Source organism: Coturnix japonica, chromosome 11 (genome assembly GCF_054131305.1).
Source record: "Coturnix japonica strain WE chromosome 11, WE-NBRP24, whole genome shotgun sequence".
In the NCBI taxonomy this organism is placed as follows: domain Eukaryota; kingdom Metazoa; phylum Chordata; class Aves; order Galliformes; family Phasianidae; genus Coturnix; species Coturnix japonica.
The window spans coordinates 5,256,044-5,272,956 of NC_140673.1; the positions used below are offsets into that span (position 1 = coordinate 5,256,044).

The window sequence follows — 16,913 nt, forward strand, 5'->3', positions numbered from 1 at the left end:
GCAGTCTCCATTCTCCACCCAGGACCTGCTGCACTGCAGGCTTTTCCACGCTCCCCACGTGTGTATGTGATGGATCTTCACATCCTACACCCCTGGGCTTGCTGCTCCCAAGCCACCATCCACACACAAACACAGCCCTTCCCCTGCCCCATATGCCCATCTCTCGGTCCTCAGCAGGAAAGCAGGAGGCACCCAGACAGAGCAATGACCACAAAGTGCTCCTCGTTCAGCATTGGGTCTCCCAGCCCTCTCTCCTTTTTTTTTTCCTATTCACCCCCTCCTTTCTTTTTCTTTTTTTTTTTTTCTCAAACAAAAAAGAACGGCATCATGTGATTCTCCTGCCTTAACATCAGTTTTTTAACTTTGGCTGCCAAGGCAACAGGATGCAACTTGGCATCACCATGACAACAGCTGCCTCTGTTTAAATTCACCATCTGACAGGCAGCCTCTCTCTCCCCGGCTGTCAGAGAGATGGCCCTGCCATTACACCTACTCGCCCCTCCCCAAAGAAAACATTTTAAGCAATCCGATGAATGAAGGGCACAGAAAGCAGCCTGGGTTGGTGGAGGGGAGATGTTCCCGAGTAGCACAGCATGGCGATGCTCTTCCAAAGAGGCTGTGGTGTCCCCAGGTGACACTCATTGCCCGGGTGGGGGACACCCACTCACCCCAAATCACTGCCACGTGAGGTGCACCAAAGCATGGATCCCTCATGGGATGAGGCAGCAATGGGCCACCAGCAACACGGCCATCAGTGCAGTGGAAAGCCATGGGCACGGGGAGGTCACCTGGGATGATGCTTTGGGGATGGTGTGCTGGGGATGAGCCGGCAGCACCCCGTGTCATCTGGTTCTTCTGGGGAGGGAGAGGATCGTGTCAAATGCGATTAAGTGGATGAAGGACGGAGCAGATAGAGCGGAGCTGCAGCCCATCTCGTGCACTAACTGAATTGCAGCTTTCCAGGCAGAGAACAAATAAAATCAGGGCTCAAGACCTGGCCATCAGTGGGAGAAGCAAGGCTGTGCTTCAGGAGGAGGGGAGAAGCAAAGGGAAGAGGAGACGTTCCTGCAGCCGAGCCAGAGGCTGCCTCGTGTTTGGAGCACCAAGACCCAAAAAGAGCAGCTCCAGAAGAGGTAGCAGAGCTCTCAGCAAAGGCTCTCCCCGTGAAGCTGAATCCCAAGCCCTGTTCCTTGTGTTTCTCCTCCTTCCCCTCCATGCATCATCCCTATTTACACTGGGAAGCCAAACTGCAGAGGCTGCTGGTTATAATTATGCAGTTACCCAGCAGATATCCAGGCCTGAATCACCCGTTATTTTTAGCCCTATTACCTAGTCAACTGGAGCTGGGTGAAGAAGAGCCTCCACCCTCCCCTCGCCCCATCCCAGCCCCCTCTGGCCCACGAGCCCAGCACTCTCAGGTGCAATGCTGGGCAGCGGGCTGCAGCCAGGTGCTCACATCTCATGGCCCTGCTGCACCACTTCCAAGAGGAGAGCACCATTCTTGGCCAACGTCACCACAGCCACACTGCTTCCATCCAAGGAGACCTCACTACAAGGTTAGCACAGCCCAAAGATGCTAGCACGGCATTTGGGGCATCCTGGTGTAGCACAAGTTGAGGTGGCACCAAGCTCCTCTCCACCAAACAAAGCTCAGCCTCATGCAAGTCTTACAAGAGGTCGTTCCACTTGACCCAGCATATACAACAAGCATCCAAAGGTCCCTATTTTCCAGCCCATCTCACAGTGGGCACAAACCCGTCACCAAAAAGCTTTGCCTGCAGCCAAGCCCTGAAAAGCTCAGTGCACAACAAGCCCTGGGGTGGGCGAGTTTCCTGGAAAGAGATGGCAGCCACGCATGGCACCGCAACCAAGATGCAGCTCCCACTCCACACACCTGCCTAGGAACGTGCCCCTTCTTTGGGGAGGAAAAAAATTAGTATAGATTAACAAACGAACCCACCTCCCTCCTGCAATGCAAGTCCTAGGGAGGAATAACACCATAGGGTTGCTGCAGCACGGTTGGCCATGCACCAACCAGCGGGTGAGCACCGCACTGCTGTGGGACCCCGGCCCATAGCCCGGCTCAGAGGGACAGCCAAGCAGCAAGAGCCCTCCCACATCATGCTGGGAAAGCACATGAATTATTTGGCATATTCTGGAAAACAAGAGCCAGCGGCCCAGAGAGCACCCTGCAGTGCTCCGAGTGCAGCTGCTGCCTTGCTGATGCTCTGCACCCAGCACAGGGCTGGGCATGGCATGGCAGGGATTCAACAAAGCTGCCCCCAACCCACAGTGCCCTGAACTCCTATGGCACAGCTGGACCCCCAGCAGGCCCAGGGAGTGAACCCAGAGGCTGCAGTGCATCAATACACAGGGTTATGCCCCCAGCAAGGCTCAGCATGGGGTGACAGACCCACAGGCGTCCCCAGGGCACCTGTTGCAGTGAGTCACCCCATATCTGCTGGGCACCTCCATCCCAAGGAGCCAGCAAGTTACCCAACAAGTTGCAGGGAGAGGAAGCGATGATGAGAGCTGCACATAATCACCACTGCAGAGAGCGCTACGGGGAGGGTCCTGGAGCCAAAGCGTGGCCGTGGGGAAGTTAGTGGGTTTGGGAGGGGAACGGGGTGCTGGGCAGAGGTGTGATGGAGAGGGACATGCAGCAGGGCTGGGGACCAAGCACAGTTCCCAGGGCGCCTGCAGGGAAGGTGGGAGGGGAAAGAGATGCACGAGGGGTGCAAAAGGATGGGGGAGCAGGGAAAGGAGTGGGAGATTCATGCCCTCCGCTCGGTGTATTCCTGGGGCGATCCCTGGAGCAGACACAGCAGGAGTCAGAGGGAGTCAGCACCTCTGTGCAGCACAGGGAGGGGGCACCCCACTTCCAGAGGGTGGGATGGGGCTGCGGAGTAAGGGCAGCCATGCTCGTGCCCAGTGTGCCAGGCTGCGGGGGGGGGGGGCTGTCCCCAGTGGGATGGGGGCTCTGGGTAGGGAAGCAGAACCCCCACCAGCCACACGCATCCTAAAGCCAAAAATGGATCAGTGAGCCCCTGGGCAGCATAGGGGTGATCCAAAGCCTCAGGAGGGGCTGGGGTCAGCTGGGAGGGGGAAAGGGGCTCTGTTCCCCCTGTGTGATGGAGTGATGGGGGGGCAGCAGCAATAGGGTGAGGAGAGCATCCCCGAGGACGGAGCTAGGGCACCCATCTCCACACGCCAAAGGAGAGCAGAAGGCAGGCGCTTACCTGCCGGCTGCTTCTGCACACGTGTCCTGTGCAGCCACCAAGGCAAATCCGGGCACGGGGAGCAAGGGGGGGCTCGCAGGGGGGTGCAGAAAGGATATGGCCAGTCGATGAGCTTCTTGGCGTATTTCCTGACTATGTTATCTTCCCCAAAGAGGAACAACGATCTGTTGACGGTGAAGCAGTTCTGCCGGACGGGGATGGGGTTGTACAGAGCCATAGTCCGGGCTCGCTGCGCTTTGGTTTGCTTGAAGGCTCCCGGGGACCCTCCCGCCGGAGCAGCGGCTCCTTGCCGGCTGCGGTTCTGCTCGGAGCCCCCATCCCCGGAGCCCAGCCTGCCAGCCACCGCCTCCCCGAAGCGAGCCATCCTGCAAGAAAGCGCACAGGTGAGCCAAGCGGCACCGCCGAGGTGGCGGGGGGGGGGAAGAACAAGGGGGGGCTGCGGGGCTCCTTCCTCCTCCTTCCTCCTCCTCCTCTTCTCCGGTGATGCTCATCCCCGTCGCTCCCGCATCCCTCCGGGAGAGCATCGCGGAGAGGGAGCGGCACAACGCGGGGGGGGGTATCAGCCCCATCCTTTCCCCCACCGCCCCCAGATCCAAACCTTTGGGACCCCCAAGCCCAACCCAGGGGGGCTCGGAGCCCTTCCACCCAGCCCCACCGCAACCCCACCGCCGTTCGGTACAGCACCCAGCACAGCGCAGGGGGAGGCCGGCGAACAGGTTGCAGCGCGATCCAGCCTAGTTGAAGCCAAGTGGCCAACTTCCTCCAGCCGCCTCCATCTTCTGCAGCCCCCCCGGGAGCCCCCCGGCCCCGCTGCAGGCCCCGCTGCAGCCGAGGGATGGACGTCGGCTTTCTGCAGGAAAACGGGGCCGCGGAACCCGAGGCTGCCGCGCCTCTGCAGCTCGGGGCTGGCTGCCTTTAATGAAGTCGGCTGCAACACACACGGGCGGGCGCGCACACACGCGCACGCACGCCCGGCTCGCTCGCTCGCTCCATCCAGTGCATTCTTTTGGCAAGCGACGAGCTGCTTGCTGCAAAGGGAAGGCAGCGGCGAGGGGAGGGTCTGCAGGGAACAAAGGCAACGCGGAGCCCCCCCCCACCCCTCGCTGCAAGGAGCGCTCCATGCCCGCAAAGGGGTTTTCGGCACGCGGGGTCTCCCGGGTGCGTGGGGCCGCAGCCAGCGGGGCACTGGGGCTCTGCTATTCCCCCCACTTGTCTATGGGATTGGTGCACAGGCACTGGGGCAGCCCCCAGCTATCCCATCCCATGGGGTCGGAGCGTGTCCCCATATCCACCTGATATCCCCATATCCATTAGCCTCCAGCCTAACGGCTCACAAATGTGCATCCTCAGCATCACTAGTGGGTCCGTGGGTTCTCCGTGCCCTTGGCCCCTCTGTGCCCACAGGATCAGCACCCACCCTACAGCCCTGCGGTGCCCCACACCCCATCCATGCTCTTCCCCCAGCACCGCTGACCTGCTTTGCAAAACACAGCAGCAGGCACCTGATCCCCGTCCCACGCGTTTGCTGTGTAGCAACTTAGGGTAAAACCTTAATGAAACAGAATCAAATAAAACCCTTAATCAGGGAGGTCATTAACTCATCTGGACAAGGTCTGCTCTCCCTGTGCATCCCCTCCTCCACCCATGAGGGTGGCTTTTTGATCCAGGTTGTCACAATGTATTACTGGAAGGAGAAGGATCAGACCCACCCTAGCAGGACAAAAGGAGCATTTAGCATTTTAAAGGCTGTGGAATGGCTGCCCCGACCTCAGCCAGACACCAGGACACCCATCTGCTGCACCCATCCACAGCTCTCCTCTATAGGCCATGTAACAGGTGGGGGGGGTTAGCCAGCCCCCAGCTATGCCACCAGCACAGCACCCAGCGGGTGTCCCCCTACCAACATGCAGGGCTTTAATTCAACAGCCACCCTAATTACAGCCCCCCTAACCAAACCGGTGAGGATCTGCAAGCCGTTCCCATTACCACCTCCTCACTGCCACTGGAGCAGTGCTGCTCATCCCACCTCTCAACCACTGCTCATTAAGTTCAGGGTTAATCACTCGAGCCTGAGTGACCCTGGGTCCTCAAGCATCCTCCCATCCCCATCAGGCGTTCCCCAATGCCCATCTCCAGCTGGTACCTAAGGGTGGGAGTGGGAAAGGCCAGACACCAGCAGCACTGCCCAGCCCATATATGCACCTCGCTGCCTTCCTCCTGGCCCCACGAGCAGCTGCACCCCTTACCTGGATGCCCTGTACCCAGGCCTTGCTCTCCACTCTGCTCTGTATTCGCTGCAGCAGAGCAGAGCACAGGACGACCCCGCTGGGAGCTTCTCTCCTGTTCAGATGGTGCTAAAGGATGGGATATTTATGAGAAAGCAGCTCCTTAAGAGAAGATTGAAAGCAAAAGAAGTCCTGGCAGTGCCAAGAGCTGCAGGCTCTGCTTCCCAGGATGTTTATTGCCGCTCTCGGCTTGACCCTCACCCCAGCACGCCGGGATCTGTGAGTCAGGGAGAAGCGAGGCTGATGCCTACATGATTCAACACGGCACGGGGACCGGGAGCCAGCTCTGTGCTGGGCTGCCTCGAGTTGCAAGCGAAGGAAAACCAACACAGGGCAGCGAGGTGATGGGGTGGGAAGGAGCGGGGCTCGCAGCTGTAGGACAACAGCAAAACGCGAACCTCCTCCTCCCTGCTCTCCCCATCACATCAGCATCAGGAGGTGCACGCAGCCCATTCCCCTGGCGGAGGCCGGTGCCCCCCAGGCTGCAGCGTGCGGTGCGGTGATCTCGGAGCTCCGCTCCGGCATTGCCATCTAGCGGCTGCTGGCCGCTCTCCGCCCGCAGAGCGATGCGATACGAGCATGCGGTGCTCCGCCCGGCGTCGGGCTGCGGGAGGAAAGTTGTGTGGAACTGTAGGATTGTTAGGGATGGAAAAGACCTCTGAGAACCCCCAGGTCCAACCTCAGCCCGTCCCAGCCCTGGCCGTGCCCAGGGTCACATCCCTATTGCACACACTCTGCTTTGGCAGGTCTCCTATTAGAAAGAGGCTCCATGATTTCATTATCTATCTTTATAGATAAGGCTTTTACTAAGCACGGAGGGGAGGGGAATAGGATCAAATGAACCATCTCTGTTGCTCTGGCCAAATTTCAAACTGGGACTGGGTGGCTCTGACTCAGAAGCATGTTTTTAACCATGCAGGAATGGAAGGGTTTTTTTCCAAGAACAGATTAATTACCTGCAGGATTAGGAAGAGACATCTCTCCCTTTGCCAGAGCCTGCCCAGCCCTGCAGCCCCATGGCTGGACACAGCCCCATCCCAGCACTCCACCACCACCCCCTAACCTTACCACAAGCATTCCCCTAATACCACCCAGCCCAGAGCATCCCCAAACCTGTCTGTAACAACATCTGACAGCTGATGAGCAAAATGCAGCACGGACATACTGGTACAGCATGGCACCAGTCCTGCTTGAGGTGCCTGGGGTGCATAAATGCCCCCAAACAATCTCTGATTTACCTCCTGAAGTCACCATAGGGTACAAATACAACACCGAGCCTTCAGGTCAACTGCACCCCACACTGCACTGCGGTGGGACTGGAGCATCCCATCCATCAGATCCACCAACAGAGGATGCTGTGTGTCCAACAGCAAGCTGAAAGAGAAGAGGTTTAAAGCCAACCAAATAACAGCTCTGGACCTGAGCACTTATGGGGATGCAGAAGCTGTGAGGTGCTTTAGGGGCTTGGTCTCACCCAGCCGTCAGCAACACGCTGCCTTGGGTCACGAGGCTTCGCAGCTTGGCTGAAGAGCCCTGATATAATTCCTCATTAATAAATTGCCTGGAGTGTCCTGCTGCTTTATTTAGCCTGGCAAGTCAGGCTCTAATTGGCATTCACAGCTCTGGCTGCTCCAGACAGGCACACTGCAATCCCCACACCCAGAGAACTGCTGCCCACCTGCTTTTCCATTAGGTCTAAAGGAATTCCCAACCCATTTCCATCCCCAAAACCCCTCTGCATGACCCCTCCCCTTAGCCAAGAGCAGCCTGTACCAGCCAGTGAGCCCTGAAGCCAAGCCCTTCTCAGCTGGGTCCAGTTTGGAGCATCACATTTCCAGAGAGGCTGGTTGGGGAATGGGGAGGGAGGGATCAGAGGGAAAATAATATTAAGGAGATTGAATATATGATATGGCCATGCTGAGGGATGGGTGTGGGTAGCATAGGGAAGGGGAGCTAGGAGAAGGAGGGAGGGAAAGAACCTCCTCCTGCCCCCAGAAAGGCAGGTGTGTGCTGGGCTCCCCATGCACAGGGAATATCCTTGGATCCCATCAGGCAAACACCACGAGTGGGGTGGCTGAGAAGCCTCCTGCAAATCATGGAATCACTGAGTATCCCAAATTGGAAGCGACCCATAAGCATCACCCAGCCCAACTCCTATCTGAGCACTACACCACCCACAAAATCGAACCATCAGCAGCCCAGCTATATGCATGAAACTGGGACAGAAAGCCCAGCTCCATCCCTAAAGCAACAAGGCAGGGTAGCTTTGGTAAGATCCCATTGCCTGGATAGGAGCCAGGAGAATGTGGAACTGCTGGTATCCTCCAGCAGCAAACACCTCAGGCATTGGGAAGGATGAGCTGAAGGACTGCAACCCACACGAGAGAGCTGAAGATGGCCAGAAAGCATGAGGCATTCACAGCAACGTGGAAGTGCAATTCCATGCAGGAACAGGAGAGGCTTCGCAGCGCTGCCTGCACACACTCCGACAGGGAATTCCTGCAGGGTGTGCCCAAAGCCAGGCTCAGAGCCATGCAGGGAGGATGCAGCGGCGTTGCCAGGACACCGGGTTCATCCCGGGTCAGAGAACAGCCCCCGGCCCCACTGTGTGCCCATAAAGGCTGGGGGACACTCCTGGGAGGGATGCGGGGCTCATCTGCTGCTGGAGGCTGAATTACCATAACGAGAGCCATATGGCATTGCCCCAGGCAATGAGACAGCGCATCCATGGCTCATTCTGCTGCCTGCATTGCTGCTCTTGCGGGGTAAAACAGGCAGGGAGAGTCATCCTATAGCCATTCCAATGCACCTCAAGTCATCCTATGGTAGGAATACTGCTGGTGCCCCAGGTGTGCCCACAGCCCTCCATCACCGCAGCCAGTGAACCCCAGGTGGTGCCAAACGGGGCCCTTTGTCTCCTTCAGCACCAAGGAAGAAAAAAAATGGGAAAAGAAGTGGGTTTTGTTGGTAATCTGGGATGCAGAGTGTGCATCTCAGATTGTCGAGATGTAAAGAGCCACCGAGAGCTGCTAGCAACAGCCTGCGCCTTTTCACAGCTTCTTCTGTTCTATTTGTCCCATGGAAAATGCACAAACCCAGAGCTACAGCCATGGAGAAACACTCAGAGGTTTCCACGTTTGCTTACTTGAGACAAAACAGAGGGAAGAAGGGCAGAGCACCAGGCTGGGGCTCTGGACAATGGGAGCTGGTAACTGACTTGGGCTCATGTCCCTCGTGACAGAGCAAAAGGGGAGGAAGCACCATAAATGACAGACTCATAGCCTCACAGAATCATAGACCCATAGAATGGTTGGGTCAGAAGGGACCCCAAAGACCCCCCAGCAACACCCCTGCCATAGGGTTTTTATCCTAATACACCTGAGACGCCAAGCCAGATCTTGCAGATGACCTCAGAGCAACCCACTGCACACCCCACTGCAAATTCAATCTCAGAGAAAGCGCATCACTACAAAGAGAATTATAGATAAGGAAGTCGATTTGATTTTCCTCCTCCCCTATACGCCATCCATCTAGTTTCAGCCAAGAGCCACAGCACCTGGGCACATCCCCACGGTGCAGCCATGGATCCATGACCCGCAGGGCATTCTGTGCATCCCCAGAGCACAAAACAAAGTGAGAGCCCACCCCCAGGAGTCTGTGCAAGGGCAGCCCCTGTGCCAAAGGGCTCCGGGTTCCCCTCCCTGCACAGTGATGGATCTGCAGCCATCCCCATCCAGGCGGTTAATTAGCGAGCAGCCCTTGCAGCAACTCACGCCGCCAGCCGACAATTAACGAGGCCATCCCTCTGCTTCCTGCCTGCCCATGATTTATTCATCTGGCAGCTCCAGCAGGGCACAGGGGATAATGAGGCAGCGCTCTCACGGAGCCCATATGTCTGTGGGTCACCTCTGACAGTGTCTAACCAAACAGTGCCAGCCCCAAGAGAGGGCACAGCTGGATGGCAGTGGGGCAAGGTGCCACGCAGCAGCCACTCTCGTGGTTCTGCTAGGCAGACACAAGTGAGGACGCCCTATGATTTCAGTGCAGCACCACATTACCTCTCCATCTCCAAGAAAGCACCCTAGAAGCTGAGCCTGGTGACACCGACTGCTCTTTGGGGTGACACAAAGCACTCTAGGTTTGTGCTGTGACCACTTCTCCCACCCCGACAGCCCCATCCCCCTACTTACTCCCACTCCTTCCTCCTTGCCTGCGGCGTGCTCTGCATCTTGTGTGCCTCGTGTGCCTTGATGATGTCCCTCTGCTCGATCAGCCCTCCCCGACGGCGCTTGATGACATCGGGGCTGATGGGGACGTAGGTGCCAAGCCCAAGGTCCAAGGTGCTGCCACTGTCACCATCGGCATCTCGGGGTTGGTAGAGGGCATCAAAGCTGGCTGCACGTGAGACCAGCACCTCAGCCAGGCTCTGGGGCTCCAGCAGGTTGCAGGACTGGGTGCTGTGCATCAGGGCGAGTCGGTGTTCACGCCACATCTCCTCCTCGGGCAGAGCCAGTGCGTAGTGGGGGGATGCAGCCGGCTCAGCCGCCCTGCCCGGGGCGCTGACGGAGCACGTGCTGAGACCCAGCATCCTGGGAGTGGGCACAGCTCATCACTCTGCAAGGCACAAAGACAGCGGAGGATCAGAGGCATTGAACCCCACAATCCCCTCCCTTCCTCTATGCAAGTCTCGTTTCTCCTGGGCAAAAACACAGCAGAATCAGCTAAGCTGGCTTGGGACCCAACTCCTAACCAACTTCAGGTATGCTCCTAGTCTGACTGCTCTGGTTTATCACTGCTGCTCCACATCCCCACTTCCCTCCAGAGCATCTCTTTGGGTACTGGAAAGGAACTAGGGCAGGTGGCTTTCTTGCACACAACCAAACAAGCCAGGGTTGCAGCAGAGCCAGTCCCAAATGAGAGGGATGTGAGCAGAGGCCCCATGCTTGCTTAATCCATGCACACAATGAGCTCAAGGGATGCGTTCTGTGCCCTGGCCGCTCCTGAGGCTTGGAGGAGAGTGAAAAAGATCAAGCAGAGCCATCAAATTAAACACCGAGGAAGTCGGAAGAAATAAATAGAAATAATTAGCTGTGCCTTCGCCTGGCAAACAGGGCTCACGCTGCCAGGGGAACGAGCCCCGTTCCCTTCGGAGAAGTGACAAGCAGAGACGGGAGGATGCCAGAACATTTTGTTAAGGAGAGCTGACGAGGCTGCGCGCTAACGAGGACGCAGCGCCGAGCATCTGACAGCCGGCAACCACGGGAAGGTGGTCCCTGCTCCAGCCTGCAGCTCCCCTGAAACAAACCCACTTTGTTTTGACACAGAATCGGCTCATGGGAAAAGAAACGCGCTCGTTCACGTGGTTTCTGATTGCATTGTTGCAGCCCTGCTTCCCACCAGCCCGTGTCTGGATCTGAAAAGGGGGAAATCCCCCCTGCAACTCACCACCAGTGGGTTAAAATGGGATGCAAATACCTGGAAGCCAAAGAGAGATGCTTGCTGCATATCCCTGACCAAAGCACATATGAGGGGTCCCGCAGCAGGGGTGAACCAGTCGTGGTCCAAACAGCCCCAGGAGAAAAATCAGTTAATGATGGTTAGTAATTAAAAAAGCCAAAGGAAACGGCGTGGGCAGAGAGATTATCGGCACTGCTTGGGGGAGCCATGTGTCAAGCTACCGCAATCAGTTCCCTGGGAGATTTGGGGAGAGGAAAGAAGAGAAATTAAAAGAAATTAGAAGAGAAATTAGCTGGCATTCCCAAAGATGAATGGCCCAGATCCTTTGTGCTCCCTCAATGCCAGGCGCTCCCGCTGCCTAGCACGAGTCCTTATGTTCATGGCACGTAGCAATTACCAGAAAATCAAGATTAGAGCAAAGTTTGGGGGAAAGCAATGAGTGTTGAAGGGTTTACTGCTTGCCACTAAAACAGAGGAGCCATCGAGGTAGAACCATGGCCATGGACAACACTCTGAGTCACCTGCTGGCACCACACGGGGACACGGACCAAGAGGTGAGGACATCCCCCAATGGGGATGCCAAACCCTCAGGCAACTTGCTGCCAGATGGCTTGACCCAACCATAGAATCATTAAGGCTGGAAAGACCACTCAGACCCCCAAGTCCAACCCCAACTCACCCCACCATTCCCACTGACCACGTCACTTGATGCCACATCTACATCGTTCTTGAATGGCCCCAGGGACTGTGACCCCCACCACCTCCTGGACAGCTGTACCACTGCATCACCACTTCTCATTCAAGGTTTAACCCCAAACTCTTCAGCCACGTTAAGACAGCAGCAGGGCACACAGGCTCTGCAGGCTGTAGGCTCTCACACCACACTTCACTTTCCCCTTCGTGACCAATTAATTACACAACAGCAACAAGTTCCTAGCAGCGTTGATGACCTCTACTGAGGACATTCCTTTTTGGGGTATCTCAGTGCAATTGTTTGCATTGCAGTGGCAGCGATCAAACCTTCAGCCAAGTAACTGCCTCTTACCTTAATAACTGCACTCAGTGCACAAGGAGCTCCATGAATCCTTTGCAACCCTGCCCCACATCTACTCATGTTTAAGCAGCACTGCCACCATATCTCCCTTTTGAGAGACTTCCCATCCCACCTCCTGGGCAAGCAGAGAGCAAAGAGGGTGACAGGAGGAACGTGCAGCATCAGACAGCAGCCAAGAGACACCTCAGGGCTCAGTGAGCCCACAGCAGAGGAATGGCAGCCATGGGTGCCCACCCTACAGCACCGCTCCCAGGGACTCCACTCAAAGGAAATCACAACATGGAATCATCTCATCCCTCCTATGTAGGCAGCTGTTCCACAACCCTGCTAGTTATACAAGCATGCACCAAGGCGAGCAGCTCCTGCAGAGGGAGAGGATAGCAAGGTGTCCTGGTGCACAGGAAAGAATTGCACAGGGATAAGCTAAGGGAGAGGAGAGAAGTGATTTGTGGACAGTGATCTGCGGGCAGCAGTGCTGGGAGCAGCACACAGCCAGGGAGTGTGCCCTGAGGAGTTTGCTTCCCAAAGAAGGGCACAGATGGGATTCCTCAGGATAACTTCCAGCTGCACGCAGCGGGCTGGCATCCAGGAACACAAGAAGCAGAGAGCGGGCTGCAGCCACACCACCTAAATCCCTTTGCACTGAGGTTGACCTGGTGACTTGAGACTGCTCGTTTCAAGGCAGAGAGCACTGTGTGACACCAGGGTGGGTCCCCACCACCCTCCTCCTAACACAGGCAAAGGAGAGAGGAGCAGGAGCTGCCAGCACGAGTCAGGGTGCGTTCGGAGTTGCTGCGCAACAGGAAGGGAAGGATTTGGAAAATAAATAGAGCGGTCTCCCAGGAGCGCTGCTGGCAGGGCACAGCTCCCTGCAGCACCTGGAGCAGATGGGAACATGAGCATGGAGAGTGCTTAAAGTAAATGGAGGGGAGAGCAAGGAGGCACGAAGCCTGCACTCTACAGCTTCCCCATTAAGCTCTGGCTTACATAAAGCTGTGTGATGGAGCTGGGCAGCACGGGCACACAAACAGGGGGAGGAGAGCATCCCGTGAGGAAGACCTGCCCCCCATTGCCAACAAACCCAACAACAGAGGTAACAAACAAGCATTTAACCTGGCAGAACAGAGGAGGAGAAGTTCTCACTTCCCGCGGCGCCTTCACCGAGGTGACTCACGCGCCACAATGTGTGTCACTGCTTAGCAGAGCCACAAAGGCAATTAAACCATCATGCAAACATCACATTCACGGCGCACGGAGTCACAGCACCCCTGAGAGGTTAAAACAATGGGATGTGTTAGAGGTGAGCAACGGGAGGCTTTATTCTTTGGCTTTTAGTCTTCTTATCATCGCTGAAAAGGTCTCGTTGTTCACGCACAGGACTCTTGAACCTATTGCACGGTGAGGAAGCGAAGGGGATGGAGAAGGTGAGCCCAGCCCAATGCCAGCACTGGTAGTTTGCTTCCATGGGAAACAAGCAATGCTGACACTGGCAGCCTCCCATTCGTTCCTTCCTAAATAGTTTATAAGCATTGATTTTCCCATGCCACTTGTGCTGGCTGCCTGCAGGCTTCGGCACGCTGCTTGTTTACAGCCAGGTGAGTAATTAGGCAACACTTTCCCCAGTGCCTTGCTTAACCCTGCTCCAATAACCCTGCAGAAGGCCACTGTTCCAGGTCCTGGACACACCAGCATTGTCTCTGGGCACACTGCTACACTCTCCTCTCCAAAACAAGCCAATGGGACAAGAGACTGCTCCGTGCTCCCAAGCCATAGTGTTCCCAGCAGGGCAGTACTGGGGTTCTGTACCCATCTGTCTCTTGCTTGTGAGATGCCAGGGGGCCTCCAAGTCAACAGTGCACAATCTCCAGCTGGGAATCCAAGCCCTGAGCCACCCCAACTCCAACCCGGCAGTTGGGGCACCCATGCACACCCACACCCTGCTGCCCTGTTTCGTTTGCGGCTGCTTTCCACAATCTTTTTCAGAGCAAAACAAAGAACCTAAAACACTTGGTTATGAGCTCAGGGTGCACTCCACACCCTAGGAGTTTAACCAGGGGGAATAAACCAGGATGGCTTCAAAAATGCCCGCGATGAGGACCACGGTGTCTGCGCCGCCTGCTTGAAGCGGCTAACGGAGCGCATCCATCTCCAGCCTGCTACTTCCATCTGCCAGAAGAGAAAACGTCCAACACCAGAGCAGCAGTGAGAGATTTCTGAAGCTGCTGCTGTAGCAAGAAGAAAAAGAAACCCATAAGAAACTCCTCACTCTGTGAATGCCAAATTATTAAATCAAAAGGAAGGAGGAGGGAAGAAAACTCACCCTTCCCATAGCAGGTTGCTGTTGTGTTTCTTTTCAAAGGCACAGCAGAATCTATGTTCCCAAAGAACAACACTATCCATTTACCCAAAGAAGAGCACTGTATGTGTTCATAGAATACCACAAAATACCATAGAATGGCCTGGGTTGAAAAGGACCACAATGATCATCTTGTTTCAGCCCCCCCGCCGCCCCCCCATGCCATGTACAGGGCTGCCATCCACCAAACCAGGCTGCCCAAAGCCACATCCAGCCTGGATGTTCCCAAAGAACATTACCCGTGCTCCCGAAGTAGAGCACTATCCACCTTTCCAAGGAGCAACACTGTCCGATTTTCATGTGTCAGTGCTTCACATTTAGCACTCCTTTGGGTTATTTAAGGTCCGAAGGAACACCAGCACTTTGAGGTACGGGATCATGGGGGCTCCCATCAGGTCCTACACCAGTGCCCACCCTCTCTGGAGTGATGCAACAACCAATACAGAGCCTGGGGTCTGCAAGGGAAAGCTGGGGGATCCTCAGCCCCCACAGCAGGGCCACTCCCCATCAAAACAAGGCAATATGAGTCCCTTCTTTCCCACCTCCTTCTGGTTCATTGGTCCCAAGAAGCTTCAGAAAGCAGAGGCAGATCTGAAAACCTGAACGCCAGGAGGGCTGACACTTCCCAGCTCCTTTCAAAGACAAAACCATAACTGATTTTTACATATTCCTATAGCCTGGTGCGATGCTTCCAGCTCCTTTGCTGGAGGAGAGGTGGTGTGCTTGGCAAAGAGTCCCCTGCTTCCTTTTAAAGGATTTATCTGGGGCTTAAAAAAAAATACAAAAAGAAAGAAAAAAGGAAGAAAAGGGGCCAAAGTCCAGGCAGATATTTGTAAAGTAATATTAGCAAGAGCACAGGAGGGGGCAGCGACCAGCCCTGCAGAAGGGCACCCATGTTTTCCAAGAGCTCAGCACCACCTGGAGCTCCAGGAGCTCTGTTTCTCTTATTCTGCTCTCCCCTAACCTCACAAAGTCCCCAAACAGAGCACAGTGCCATTACAACCCCCTCGAGCCCAGGGAGGGGTAGGGATGTCACCTCCATCCCCAGCTCCAGCACCAGCCGAGCGCTACCGCTGACAAGAGCAGGAGAAAAGAGATATTGCATGCAGGAGGGCTCCGAAATTAAAAGTGGATAGAGCAGCCTTTGGGGAAGGAACCTGGATAATGAAAGCATTAATTCAGAGCTCTGTTTCTCCTGGAGCCACCCAGGAGTCCTAAGCATGGGTGAATAGCTGTAGGTCCACACCATCGCACTATGGTGACAGCCAGCTCTCAGCACACTGCAATAGCTGCAGGGTCTGGGTGACAGCACCAAGGGCTGCACTCCCTCCCACCCAGCAGCACATGCTGGGCATGCAGGGTGGTGGCAGACGGCGCTGGGAAAGGCAGAGAAAGGGGGGAGACAGCACACGGAGCAGGTGGGAGCGCCTGATCCCAGCCAGCAGACACGCTCCGATTCAGTTTTGCTTTTTATGTCACATCCACCAGAGGAAAAACATGCCTTGCAGCCTCAAATCCTTCACATGTTCAGCTCGCTCCTCCAACATGCAGCACACGGTGTTTCTGCCCTCTCCTCACCTCATGCAAAGCCACCTTGCTGTGCACCAACAGACCCTTCCCTTGTGGATGCGGTGCCTGCAGGCTCTGTGCCACAGAGCTGCACCCCCGGGGGGGCTTTCTCCTTCCTCCCTCAGCTATAGGATGCTGAACACCCTGCAAGGAGAAAGGGAAGGGAGAAAGGCACAGAAGGATTTAGAAATCCATGCAGAGATGAGGATCCAAGCGCAGCCCAGCACCAGGCCTTGGGGAACCTGCAGACCTGGGCTCTATAAATACCCCTGGTGTCGGCAGCACACTGTGCGCACAGCCCACATCACCAGGCTCAGCATCAGCAGGGATGTGTTTTGCAAACAGATCTATTTCTTTTCTTTTTAATGTTGCTTCATAAGGAGCTGATCAACCCACAAACACGGCTGTCTGATGTGGCACAAATGAAGCTGGGGGGGACCCAGCAAGAGGAAAAATCCCTGTGTTGAACAGAGACACCTCAGTGCTGCTGCTTCCTTACGTTCCATCTCCAAAACTCACATGGATGGAAAGATGAGCCCCCTATGGGAACCCCCCCCATGCTGCTGGGCTGATCCAACAGCAGAGCAGAAGAGTCACCCAAACTGTTGCTCAGTTAATGACAGTAATTAGCCACAGTCTTGAGCGACTCCCATTCATACCAGCATGCTGTTCCCCAGTGCATGTGATTGCAATTAGAACTCACTGCATAAAGTTGGACATGGCTGAGGACCCCTGGGGTGCTCACTGCTTGTAGGACACAGCTCAAAGCTGAGCTCCTGAGCCTGCCCAGAGGCTTTGCAGAGTACGGGTTTGGATCTGTGCCCCCAGTGCAACACGGAGCTGGGGGTCAGGCTGGGAATGCAAGAACAGGGCTGTTGGTAAGGAGCCTTGGGGCTGGTTTGGTGCTTAGAGCAGGCACCAGCACTCAGAGAGCTGAGAACCCACATGGAACA

The 16,913-nt window shown here is 55.8% G+C and overlaps 1 protein-coding gene across 14 annotated transcripts in view; it reads right to left on the reverse strand.

Annotated features, from left to right (window-relative positions):
• Positions 1–16,913, reverse strand: part of CACNA1E (calcium voltage-gated channel subunit alpha1 E) — an 80,749-nt gene that overhangs the window by 61,100 nt on the left and 2,736 nt on the right. For 13 of the 14 annotated variants that reach the window (XR_014932964.1, XR_014932963.1, XM_085512082.1 and 10 more), the window contains exons 2-3: positions 9,715–10,138; positions 3,338–3,604 (exon numbers count right to left, since the gene is read on the reverse strand). Coding sequence is in view for 12 of the 14 variants with exons in the window: in XM_085512082.1 (XP_085368208.1) it covers positions 3,338–3,604; positions 9,715–10,112 (665 nt within the window). In the remaining 2 variants the exon portion in view is untranslated. Of the gene's footprint in view, positions 1–3,337; positions 3,605–3,923; positions 4,081–9,714; positions 10,139–16,913 lie in introns of those variants that run through there. The other variant, XM_085512084.1, reaches the window with a different exon arrangement.